This window comes from Seriola aureovittata, chromosome 4 (genome assembly GCF_021018895.1).
Source record: "Seriola aureovittata isolate HTS-2021-v1 ecotype China chromosome 4, ASM2101889v1, whole genome shotgun sequence".
NCBI lineage: Eukaryota > Metazoa > Chordata > Actinopteri > Carangiformes > Carangidae > Seriola > Seriola aureovittata.
This window is the reverse complement of record NC_079367.1, coordinates 21,471,121-21,483,780: the sequence shown is the minus strand read 5'-3', so window position 1 is coordinate 21,483,780 and position 12,660 is coordinate 21,471,121. Positions and strand designations below refer to the sequence as shown.

General features: G+C 40.1%; 3 protein-coding genes across 5 annotated transcripts; 1 reads left to right on the top strand and 2 right to left on the bottom strand.

Moving 5' to 3' along the window:
* Positions 1-400: 400 nt before the first annotated feature.
* LOC130168100 (coiled-coil domain-containing protein 88B-like) lies at positions 401-3,513 on the bottom strand. The gene is made up of 2 exons (XM_056374691.1): positions 1,590-3,513; positions 401-1,344 (listed from the first exon to the last, which is right to left on the bottom strand). The coding sequence occupies exons 1-2, from the start codon at positions 1,857-1,859 to the stop codon at positions 469-471; spliced, it is 1,146 nt and encodes a 381-aa protein (XP_056230666.1). The 5' UTR covers positions 1,860-3,513; the 3' UTR covers positions 401-468.
* A 116-nt stretch (positions 3,514-3,629) lies between these two features.
* Positions 3,630-11,326, top strand: zgc:174895 (uncharacterized protein LOC100126024 homolog). 2 transcript variants are annotated; one of them, XR_008827378.1, is made up of 7 exons: positions 3,633-3,876; positions 4,046-4,139; positions 4,396-4,542; positions 5,267-5,362; positions 5,460-5,606; positions 8,559-8,627; positions 10,728-11,326. XR_008827378.1 is itself a non-coding variant. In XM_056374695.1 (6 exons), the coding sequence occupies exons 1-5, from the start codon at positions 3,754-3,756 to the stop codon at positions 5,600-5,602; spliced, it is 603 nt and encodes a 200-aa protein (XP_056230670.1). In that variant the 5' UTR covers positions 3,630-3,753; the 3' UTR covers positions 5,603-5,606; positions 10,728-11,326. The 2 variants fall into 2 exon arrangements, 1 of the variants encoding a protein (XP_056230670.1); XM_056374695.1 differs by lacking the exon at positions 8,559-8,627 and having other exon boundaries at positions 3,630-3,876.
* On the bottom strand, positions 5,664-12,307 carry rab34a (RAB34, member RAS oncogene family a). Of its 2 annotated transcripts, none has more exons than XM_056374692.1 (11): positions 12,036-12,307; positions 9,918-10,032; positions 9,749-9,840; positions 9,583-9,651; positions 8,699-8,800; positions 8,542-8,606; positions 8,312-8,363; positions 8,137-8,218; positions 7,343-7,433; positions 6,815-6,922; positions 5,664-6,729 (listed from the first exon to the last, which is right to left on the bottom strand). In XM_056374692.1, the coding sequence occupies exons 2-11, from the start codon at positions 9,990-9,992 to the stop codon at positions 6,662-6,664; spliced, it is 804 nt and encodes a 267-aa protein (XP_056230667.1). In that variant the 5' UTR covers positions 9,993-10,032; positions 12,036-12,307; the 3' UTR covers positions 5,664-6,661. The 2 variants fall into 2 exon arrangements, with proteins under 2 accessions (XP_056230667.1, XP_056230668.1); XM_056374693.1 differs by having other exon boundaries at positions 9,583-9,648; positions 12,036-12,303.
* Positions 12,308-12,660: the final 353 nt, after the last annotated feature.

Genomic DNA, 12,660 nt, shown 5'->3' with positions numbered 1-12,660 from the left:
TTCTTTAATCAGATCATCCAAATCATATTTTATTTTTGACCCTCTCTTGTTGTGGGTAAACTGTGCCAACCCAGTGCTCTTTCAGTGGATTAAGACTAATAATCAAAATGAGTCTCGAACAGACTTGAGAGAAAGATTCACAAAGACATGTTGACTCCTATTGTCAACATATCAGCATTATCATTACACAGCATTATCACCATCATCAACATCTTAAAAATGTAATCTGATCTGTCCCTCCTAAACAAATACTATAATACTGAAGTACTTGATTACTGGTACCAGTAGTACTAGAGCCATGACTCCTGTATCTGTATTCAGAAAGAAGATGAAATGAACTCACACAAAACTGTATTTACATATTTACAAAAAATAATAGATGCACAATTGGTGAGGGGTGAGGGGTGGGAAAAGGGAATGGAGGGGGGGGTAAGGTAAGGAGGAGGAAAGGGGAACGGGTTGGGGGTATCAGGAAGAGGGATGTTGTGCTGTAGCGAACCCCTGTTCTTCCTCCTCATTGTGTTTAATGTTTGTCTCCTCCAGCTCCTTCTGAGCCAGTTTCTCCTCCAGCTCTGCCTCCACCACTCTCCTGCTCCAGTCCTCCTCTCTCTGAACCAGCTGCTGCAGGCTCACCTCCAGTGCTCCACACCTGGCCTTCCACCCCTCCTCTCTGCTCTCCAGCTCAGCCTCCCTCTGAGCGAGCAGGGCCAGGACGTCAATGTGGGCCTTTGTGCGAGCCTGTCTTTTCTTGATGGTTCTTTTGAGGAGCTGGTCTTTCTGACGGACCTCCTCTCGTAGCTGGCTCTCCACCTGCCTCCATTCACTTTGCTGCATGTTCATTTTGTCCTCCTGACTCTTGTGCTCCTCCTTGTTTTTAATCTTTGTCTCCTCCAGCTCTGCCTCCACCACTCTCCTGCTCCAGTCCTCCTTTCTCTGAACCAGCTCCTGCAGGCTCACCTCCAGTGCTCCACACCTGGCCTTCCACCCCTCCTCTCTGCTCTCCAGCTCAGCCTCCCTCTGAGCGAGCAGGGCCAGGACGTCAATGTGGGCCTTTGTGCGAGCCTGCCTTTTCTTGATGGTGCTTTTGAGGAGCTGGTCTTTCTGACGGACCTCCTCTTGGAGCTGGCTCTCCACCTGCCTCCATTCACTTTGCTGAAGGTCCATTTTGTCCTTCAGAGACTTGTTCTCCTCCTTTAGAGACTTGATCTCGTTGATAGCAGAGAGCAGGGCGTCTCTGAGGCCCTGTACCACAGCATTTTGCTGCTCAGGGTACAGCGGCACTGTAGCCGGCCTGTAATGAGCGGGGAGGTACAGGGCAGCACCAAACTGCTGTGTCCCAAAGGACTGAAAAAGAAACATACATGTAGTTCATGTTTAAAACTCCCGTTCCACCTTAACACAACCTCTACACTTACTTTTACAGTTGAATCTACTTTAGTCTAAGGACAGGACAACAGACAGCAAAAATACTGTCTTTCTTAATGGGCCTTTCTGAAAATGAGAAACTGTTAAAATTGTGATGCATTGACTCAACAAACTGTTGAAGCTTTAGACAAAATGTTTCTCCAGGTGAAATGAGAAAATCTTACCTGGTGTCTTTGTCGGTTCATCTCAGCTCTGAGATGAGCCTTAACAGTGACAAAGAGCAGTTTGTGTTTCACAGATGAAGTTGGACTTGAAACTGCTGTAGAGCTGAAGGCGTTTCTGATGAAACAGTTCACGATATAACAAGGAGACAAAGATATACAGTAGATATGTTTTACAAATGGTTTACAAAGGGTTTGTGTTGAAGCAAGTGTGCAGTTCAGTGTGCAGGGTGGAAATGAAGAGTCTCTGCAGGTGCAGGTTCCATTGAACATTCTGATGTCAGTTCTACAGTCATGATGTCACAGAACATTATCATTGAGAGTTCTAGACCATCAAGGTTCTAACAAAAGCTCTTCATGGTACTTTACAACTAACTAATGAGGTTATAGTAAAAGCACTGTTTGTTCAATAAGTTCAAGCCAGAAAAACATAGTTTGAGCCTGTGGGGAAGTTGAGCCACTCCTTGTTTCTAGGAAACCATAGACATAATTTGTCATGTGATCACATACTTTTGAAGAGTCATCAGTTTTATCAATTTGTGATGGAGAGGCCCATGGAAGAAGTCATTAACCATTTTAAGTTCACAAAACTGTTTTTAGCAGTCCAAAGTATTTTTTCATGTTCAAGGAATTGTGATTCTTGTGTTTGAAAAATTACAGAGAAATTTAAAAACAAAAATCTCACTTGTTAGTGCTTTAGGAAGTTACAATATGAGGCTATACTGTTAGCCTGACATTAGCTCTAAACTGCGGGATGACACAAGTTTGATTCCTGGACTTTGATGCAGCTGCACATCCTGTAAATCCAACTGTTCTCTTAAACCTGAGTCGACACAATGAGCTGTTTTCTGAATATTTTCTATTTTTGTGTTGCGTGAGGCCTGTATGACAAAATTAACAACATATACAACGATGAGAGGTCAGCAGTGTTTAGTGTTAAGTTCATCACCGTTGTTGCTGCTTTGAGCGAGTCATTCAGATGGTGCATGTGTGTATGGTTTTGTTAAAGAAGTGCCCTTCGTCAGGTTTTGTTTGCAGTGTTTCAGTTTGACATAGAAGTGAGATGTCCAGCTCCAAGTGTTTTGTCTTATTTGGCTTGTGTGTTGAGTTTTGACACAATGGGCCAAATTTTGCGTGTGTAAGCATTCGCAAAAAACTGTATTGTTAGTTAACGTCACGAAATGTCTTTGCATGTTGCCTGATGATCAGTGTTAAAATGCAACATTGCTCTTATAGAACAAATCTACTGCTTTTGCCTATTTACTGCAAATGATTCCCAATTACCATTTTTATATGCATGTCCAAGTAGTTTCTCTACAGTCACTTGTTTAATTTCATTCAATATAAAATGCAACATTCAGGGTGAGATCATTCTGTCCAGTGAATGTTAAGCCAGCTTTTACCTTTGTCAAAGTTATCATAATGTTGTGTAATAATGCTTTGCACAGTTTTTTATTCATTATTCACTTTGACCTGCACTAACATACAACAATAATGTCAGTTTGACAATTAAATACTGTGACTCCTACAAGTTTTAAGTCTCTGTATAATGAATTAAAACACTTTGCCTTGGACAATAGTTAACAGTGATGCAAAGTAGATGATCCCTCATTGTTTTGTTTTTACCATAATTCAGTTTGTTTTGTCTTGGGTTTTGAGGAGAAGTAAGATTTTAGCTTCCTGCTGCTCCTGCACAAGCTCCTTCCTTTGAATTCATGTATGTCAGAGTATATCTTTGTAGAAGTGTGTTTGTACATATAATATATGGGCCTCTTTGTCATATATTCTTTAAGAATTGTATTTTTTTACTCTGCAAACAAATTAATAATAAATCTATTAATAACACTGATAGCAATTTCCCCAAACTATACACACACTCCCATAAAACAAGAAGGTGTGAGATCCAAAAATAGTCATGAATAAACGTCTGAACACTTCACAGAGACCTTCGTTGACAGGGCTGACACTGGTCATCAAATCATTTTGAATGATAAATCCTGCCCTGACTGCAGGGAGAATCTGTAACTAAGTTCAGTGTCATTAACAGCCCCTTCCCACCCACCATTCACCCCGCTGGAACCTGATATGGGGAACTCTCTCACTCACGGTCCAGTTCATTCACCTCATTTTCTCCCTCGAACGGCTCAGAAAAGTTTTGTTCCTTAGAATGGACGCGTTGGCCGTTCCCGCAGACAGGCATAAAGGATGGTACCTTTCTCTGATGGCCCCCAATACAAAAGGACCAACATTTGCCTGGCTGGATCCGTCCAGGTTCTACTGCAACTACCAGGTACGATGGGAAAAATGATGCTTTCTAATTCCTCAGCAGACTGTTGAGCTGTGGGTGTTGTGTCTGCTGTCTTCCCTCTCGCTAAACGCAGTATAACGCTCATTTATAACATGTAGTATGTGTTTATCATATGCACACTTTCATTTTGCTCTCTTTGCACTTGATTCAGGCTCTTACAGACTGTGTCAAAGACCTTGTCAGTCCTTTCCACAGCGACACCATTGACCTGGTTGCTGGGATAGATGCAATGGGATTCATTCTTGGTAAGAAAACAAACCAATTCCTTTTAAGAAGGAAAAGAAATTGCAGGTTAAGAGGAGTCACACTTGGTGTCTCACACTAATTTTATTTTAAGAGGCAGCTCAGGAAACCTAACTCCTCTGGCAAAGATACTAAATTTAGCTACTTGGACACTGCACCTTGCCTCATGGTACACGGCATGACAATGTGTGAAAGCATACTTCCTAGAGTACTTATAATACTGTCATTCTGCATATATATTTTTAATGTGTTTTTCAGGGGCGTCTGTTGCCACCACTCTTGGAAAAGGTTTCCTGGCTATCCGTAAAGCAGGACACCTGTGTGTTGCAACCCAAAACCAAAGCTACACAGATTACACAGGCAGAGAAAAGACTATGGAAGTAAGACTGGATGTGCTAAAACCAGGTTAATCTTCTTTTTTTTTTACTCTGCAACTGTGTCACATATTTCCCTTGAGTGGATGAATGTTTACCCAGCTGGTAATGTTTGCACATGTCTGGGTCCAGAGCTGGGCTAAAAAAAACAACTTAAAAGATAAATAAGACCAAATTTGATTTTGACTTCAGCTGTTGTGTGGGCTCACAAAGATACCAGTAAGTTTAGACTGATGTTATTTGTAGTTTTTCTAAATATTCAGTCATTTAATTGGATTATTTCCATGTAGTGATTATTTGTATCATGATCTGGCCCTAAAACTCTGCACTGAAAGGGTTGTTTTAGATGTGGTGAGAATAAAAAAGCTGCCATGCACAGCTGTATTTCCATGTAAAAAATTTAAATAACTAGCAGACTTTAAATATTTAAATTGAAGATTTGAAAACGACTTTGACTAGGTTATAACATATTTATTTCTCCTGTATTAAAACCCCAATTAATTGACTAGGGCTTTCATTCATTCATCAATTAATCTTCTATTTTTCTCAATTTGATTTAAGCTTAATTAATTAGATTTATGTCCATATATTCCCTGTCACACAGCACCCCCTAGTGTTGTTTGGAGGAAATTACAGCTGAATCAGTTTAAATATTTCGTTGTGTTTACCACGAGAACACGACAATAAAAAGTGTTTCAATAAATAAATAAAAGACCCAATAGGTGTAAGTATAGTTGACACTCTCTGTCTTGCAGGTGTGAGGGTGTTGTTGGTGGACCAATGGATAGAGACTGGAGGGACAATGAAGGCTGCCATCCAGCTTGTCGAGAGGCTGGGAGCCACTGTTGTAGGTCAGTCAACATGTTAATGTTATTATTCTGCCATTCTCATTCATTCATTTTTGAACCTCAGCACTTGAATGTAAATATCTCACTCTGTTTCGTGCAGGTGTGGCAGCTGTGGCCATCGAAAACACTGAAGGGGGGAAGTGGATTAAAGAAAATTACAAATTTTCTCACTGCATCCCCGAAGAGCTGCAGAGCCAAATTGATGGGAAATATCTCGATTCATTCAAAAGCTTCAGCAGCTGAGCAAGTAAAGTAAAATAAGTTCAGTAAAGAAGAAAAGGGAAAGAATGACACGGTCAAGAAATTGTTTCATCTGCATAGACATTTTATATTTGTTTAAGAAATAGTGAAAACCTTGTTTAATATGACTTTTTTTAAACATAACATAAGCCGTGATTTTAACTAAATAATTACGTCTTCAAAATACATGTATGATATTTCCGAAACACATTAATGATATGATCCTGTTTTAATACCTTTATGACATGTTACACATACCATGAGAATTTTTAAAAAGACAATAAATGATCAAACACACAAAATTTCAGTTTCTGATATGAAAATTTTTCAAATTCAGTCACTGATTTGATTGTAAACAAAAAGGCAAAAAGTACCTAGGAAAGAATACACCGCAGATAAAAATGTCCAAGGCTGCATCTACGTTACAACAATGGTTCTCAACCAGCGAGTTGGGCCCTCCGCGAGGAGTCGACCATAAATCTGAAGGGTCGGGAGATGATTAGCAGGACTGTTAAACAAAAAAAGTTTAAAAGTTTATTGCTTCTGACTTTCCTCAAATCTTTGTTGTCTTGTGATTTACTGCAATATCTTACTTCTTACAGAGAGGTTGGTAACCTCTAATCTACAATATTAGGAAAAGAGGTTTAGTACCGAGTAAAAACAGTCATTTAGGAAATGAGTATTATTGTGATGATGAATCTTGATTGTAAAACAAGCTACAGCATCAAAACTGAAGATTTAATTCAAGCTCTAAGTAAAGTAACCATCCACAGTCATTCTTTGGCATCTCAGCAGAACCTGTCATTTTTGTGCCACTCTGTAACTCCGGACAAGTTAAACCGAGCGACACCGCAAGAATCCACATCCCACAGAGCAAAACTCATCACAGGCCAGGAAAAACTGAATTCAAACATATCAGGAAGTGAAACTCCTGCATCCCTCCTCCTGCTCTGACCACAGAAATCCCTCCCATGAGCTGGAGAGCAACCACAGTCTTTTTCCGCTGAGAAAAATCCTAATTTTCAGTCTGTACCTTTTTACTTTAAACTCCCGCTTGCATCCTTACTGGCAGCAGTTCGGGTGTTTCTTCTTCGATGTAGCGTACAGTTTGTTTGAAGTGCTGTTAATTCCTGAAACAGATACATAGCTGGGCGTTAAACTGTGTGACAAATGTCATGGTTTTCACGGTCACAGAGAGATTGTTGGGATACTCACTGACGACATCTCCAATTTGCCTCGATCCACTTTTCTCCAACTCCGCAAGAACGTTGGTCTCAAACGCCAATGATGCAACTCGGAAGAAAAACTCTTTCACGTTTTCCCCTAAGGCATGAAAGAGATAAAGATCAGGAAGGGGCCGTATGAAAATTACTGGGGTGAGGAGGGGAGGAGGCTTTAAAAAAGGTTGTGAATACTGAAGAAACTTCCTGATTCAAAGATTAAGATGTTAAAGGAATAATAGTTTTCATACAGCCCAACAAACGCTGCGCCTAATTTACAGAGAATTTCTTTTGGGAAATAATAATGAGCATATGAAAGAAATCTAAGACCCTTCATTGTTATTTCCCCCAACAATATTAAATTACCCCGCCTTCAGCAAAAAGAAAAAACTAAACAAAAAAAACAAAACACAATCCTTTCCAGGCCCCAGCTCCCCCAACTAATCATTTTCGACCACTTCATAAGTCAATGGTGAGGTCAGTGGAAGAGATCAATTTACTATATTTAAATCCAAACACTTACCTGTGAGTGATGAAACAGCCCAGTACTCTGCTCTCATCTCCTGTGCTAGTTTGAGAGCATCTTGTTCGATCCGAGAATACTGAGCAGGAGACTGTCAAGAGAAACCAGAGGCAACCAAGTTAGATATGGTGTCACCAAGGTAAACAAAAGGAATATTTGTACTAACGCTGCTGCTAACCATTATTTTCATTATCCATCAATCTAACTATTGTTTTCTTGCTTAATTGATAAATCGCTTGGTCTGGAAAATGGCAGAATAAGAAAACTAGAATTCCTGTTTTGCGGTTATATGCCTCCATATTTTTGTGCAGTCACAGTGACCTTGACCTTTGACCACCCGACTGTATCATCGTTTGTGCCAAATTTGAGGGGATTCCCTTGAGGAGTTCCAGAGATAGTATGTTCACAAGGCCAATATCGTATTTTGTGTGGTCACAGTGACCTTGGCCTCTGACTTTTAACCAAAATATAATCAGTTCGTCCTTGAGTCCAGGTGAACTTGTCTATGGCCGGTTTGTAGCCGTGTTGTTCAAATTAAAAACATCTTGAAATAGAAAAGAAGCCGAAAAAAGAGCAGTTACGGTTCTTCCTTCCCACCACTGCCTAAATTCAGTTAGTAATGTCTCAGATGCTTTGGGGTCTGCTGAAGGATGAGAAACCGCATTCCTGAGGTTTGAGCCTGGACACAAACGCTCTGTGCTGCTGGCAACAATCCAAACTATTCACATTTGACTCCAGTAAAGACACAGACATGTTCACAGGCATCGTCCATTTTAAAACAGTAAAAGAAGTACACTCAGGTCTTTCTTTGTGCCGACGAGGAACAGCTGGACAGCGGTGGGGTCGTTCTCTTTCAAGGCGTCTTCGAGCCACTGCCTGCGGACAGAAAAACACAAGTTTAAATCCTCCAGCTGGGACAAAAAAAAACTGTAAGAGTGCAAACAATCTGCTCATAATAAATACACTTACCTCACATGGCCCAAAGAGGCAACATCATTTACATCAAACGCGATGATCACAACTGGAGGGACAGAAAGTATTACAACGAAAATGCTTTAAGTTTTAAGAGTATTGTTTCAACATGGGTTAGTGTCCTCCCTTGACATTTTGTTCTTTGTCAAACAATGTGTACATGGAGAGAGGAGAGTCTTCAATACATATCTTATTTGTTAACTGCTCTTTAACACAAAATCTCTCACCCTGGGCTCCTCTGTAGTACGTAGAAGCAATGCACTTGAACCTCTCTTGGCCCGCAGTGTCCCACCTGTAATGGAAAGAGTGACTGGTGAGTAACAGTACGTCAGACACAGTTTATTGACTTTGTTTTATGTGTAATAGTGCACACATTATACTTACAGCTGTAGACTGAAAGGGACACCCAACACCTCAAACCGCTCCATCTCAAAGTCAACACCGATCGTTGCCTTGTAGTTCTTATCAAAAGCATCTTTGCAAAATCTGCAAAATAGGATTAGGATTAATCTTTTGGTCCATCGTCCACTTTTAGGGACAAAAGTTTTACTGAACTGTTTTTATGATTATGTCTAGGTTCTCACAGCGCTTGGTTAAGGTTAGAAAAAGATCATGATCTGCTTTAATACAGAAAAAGTTTACAGCAACAGCCATGAGAGTGTGGGTGCAAACCCTGGTCTGTCACTGCTGCCATTAATAAACATAGCGCTTCATTCATTCCAAAAAATAATAATAAAAAAAAAAAAAGCCTCTGAACATAATCCAGCCAGAGAATATGGTTCCTGAAAAAACGTATTTGCTGTTGCTGTTTAGTTGAGATTTCTTGGTTGGCTGCACGTCTGTCCAAGCAGAGTCGAAATACACCAAAAGTTCACATTTACTGAACTTGAGCTGATGTTTATGGGTGCAACCAATCACTGTTAACCACTGCTTGAGTGGATGAAAAATTTATTAGCCTACTTGTGTTTCTGAATTCCAGAAGTGTACAATAACTAATTAGGCTCATATTGAGACCAGATAACAAAAAACTACAGGCTGTCCTCTTGGTGAAATATCAGCATGCAGATTCATCTACCAGGTTTGTTACATAAACCCTGTTTCAATCTCTGAAACACAGCAATCTACTGCTATTAATATCAGCATGGTAGGTGGAGCTGTATCGAGACTGTGCTTTCTTGACGGAGGTAAATCTCTTATTTAAGTTATTTATTTCCTAGTACTGCACCTCACCCTGCTTTCACCGATTAGGTGACTGCGTTTGACCTTACCTATTAATCAGACAGGTTTTCCCCACAGCCAGGTCACCCACCACAATGACCTTAGAGATTTTGAATCTGCTGAGAAGAATAAAAGTAAATGATAAGAAACAATAAGTAAAGAAGTGCCAGAAAACGCCGCGTCCCGTATCATCCAGCCTGTGGTGTCTGTGCTCACCCCACAGTGCCGGTGCGCTGCTCCTGGCAGGCAGTCCTCACTTTATTGTTGAAATCGTCTTTAGTGTGGAGAGCTGCTTCCTTCTTGAAATACTGCAGGAGAGGAATAAGACTGTGTGAGGCTGTAGACTGTTTTACAGATGCGGTGCTTGAGTAGTGAATGATTTTACCTGAGGGAGCTGAGCGATGATTCGGTCCCTTCGCACAGGAGGAAGAACGCTCATGGCTGACACTCGGACTGACATGAAGCGTCCGGGTGAATATTTAGCACAGGGACGTGGTGTGCTGGACAGACAGAGAAGGAGAGCAGCATTAACAATCTGCCATTTTAACTCGTTAAAGATGTGAGAATGTGGTGAGTGGTTTTTGGGCCCAATCATCAGGCCTGGTGCTTATTTCTCCTGTTGCTACTGGGGATAAAAGCTACAAGATGAAGAATGAAGCAAATCTGTGTCCAACACAAAGAGATAGAAATAAACAGAAATCAAAACAGTCAAATATTCTCTGGATCCAGCTTCTTAAATATTAGGGTTTGCTGCTTTTCTCTGTTTTATATCATTTTATATCCCTGTAAACTGATCTTTGGGTTTTGAACTGTTGGTTGGAGAAAATCTTTAGTTGTGGTTCTACTCAATTCAAATATCTTCTGGACATTTTGGGGCATGTATATAAATCTGACAAACTTAAAATACCAAACATTCCCTTGTTCATTTTTTCTAATTTTCAAAAGCATTTGGAAACTTCACCTTGGGCTTCAAGCATTTTTTTAATCATATCATGACACTTTTACAGACTTCCGCCCTACATGTATATATATATATCTTTATTTGCATTAACTACATTTTGAAATGTTTTTTTGTGTGTGATCTATAAGTAAACACCCACACGTCACATTTCAGATGCAGCATATTGCATTTGGCACAAGTTTCTTTTTGATTTGGATTAAATTAGCTCATGTTCATCTTTGTCTCTCACTTTAGATTTGATTTGTTTTCCCGGGCAACCAGATCCAAGGCTGCATTACCCTCCGGGCAGAGCAGACAACTACACAGGAGCTCCACTGAAGTACAGCATCAGCCCTGACTGGTCATCCATCCTCCGGCCTTGCTCTTGTAGTGAGACCCTGTTTCAAATTCCAGTTTTAAAACAGTAATTATTTAACTTTATATTGAGCTCAGGTCGTATTATTCCATCATAGGAGTATCGTAAGGCTGCAACCCACAATATTGTCATTATCAACACATCTGAGAATTATTTTCTCAGATCTAAGCTATTGACTACTATTGTTGTTCAGTGTATATAATGTCAGAAAGTAGTGTCTGTTATTATTCCCAGAAGTGCAAGTTAACCCTTTAGAATACACCATCCCACCCACTTTGCCCTTTGGTATCACTTGAAATGTGTTTTAGTCACACTCTGTTTTCACACAACCTTAACATAATTTACATTATTTGAAAGCCCTCCTCTTTCTTTCTATGCAAAGTGTTTTCCACATAAAGGTTACCAGTGCAGGCCTTAGATTCCCTTTTCAATGCAAAAAAATAAAAATAAAAATGGGTGAGGTGCCTCTGTAACTTTGGTTCAGTGTCTCTTATTCTCATTTTGACTTTTTGGTTGTAAAATTTAAAGAGTTACCTTTCAAATGACACCTGGGTTATAACATAACAAATAATAGAGGACTGAGAAACTAGAAAGTATTCACCCCTGAGAAGCTTTTGGTGGTTTTGCTTTTAAAAATGCCAGTTGACTGACTGATTAATCAACTAATCATTTCAGCTGTATGGTCCGTTTCTGGATGCCTGAGGAAATAATCAAATTGCCCTAGACCTACACAGTGGTGGTTAGCGGGGTCCAACGACAATGTCTTTGCTCTGGGGAATATAATCGACTGTACTCGAAAATGCTCGCACATCTGCCCCCTGTCTGTTTTACAGTCTGGGGCAGAGTGAGGCAGAGACCCAAGTCAAACAACACTGTAATGAGAGAAAATGTTTGGTTTACAGTTTGGGGCTACATGACCACACACAGAGCCAGACCAGACAACTGTTGATCCACTTACTGCGCAGATCTGTTTTAATCCTATTGTTCATCCTGGTAAAGGAGAAGACGTGTAATTTAGTGCATTTGGTTTGAGTCGCAATAAAACTGAAACCAGGCGACTTTAAAACTCGATTTATAAACATCCAAACTGCAGGTAAAGTAGTTTTTCACCTCGCTAAAGAAGCTCTGTGACTTGTGGTCACATGTACGTGCCGAATAAACTTTGAAGAAATCTGTGGAGATGTTACCTCAGCGAGACGGGATGGTCCACTCAGTTTTCCTCTTCTCTCTGTCCTTTTTTACGCCTCGTTTCCCCCCCACAGATGCTTCTTATCGTGAAGGAAACCCATCCGACTTCACTGTGAAGTGTGTGAGTGTTGAGTTTGTGGAGATCGGAGCTGAAATGGATCCGCGGAAGTTGAGGGGGAGCAGCAGACTGAGACCCGCTGCTGCTGCTGCTGACTCAGTTCCCTGGATTTTCTTTTTCTTTCCTCCCAGATTTTCTCTGCTCGGTCCCCTGCTGGAGGAAATGAGGAATAATCGGAAAAGAGGAAGGAAAAAGTATCTATTTATATCTATCTATCTATCTATCTATCTATCTATCTATCTATCTATCTATCTATCTATCTATCATCTAAATGTAAAACTAATTGGACATTTATCATATTCAGGACATTTCTTACTTTTTCATAAATAACTATATTTATTTATTAATTATTTCTCCTACTAACTATATATATTATTTATTGTACTATAGCCTACTATATTATACATTTTCTAATCTACTGCATTGCTGATAATAACGTCTGATTAATGTTAGTGGCACTGTATTGCTTAGCTTCATGCTAGCGTGTATTACATGAAAAAATAGTT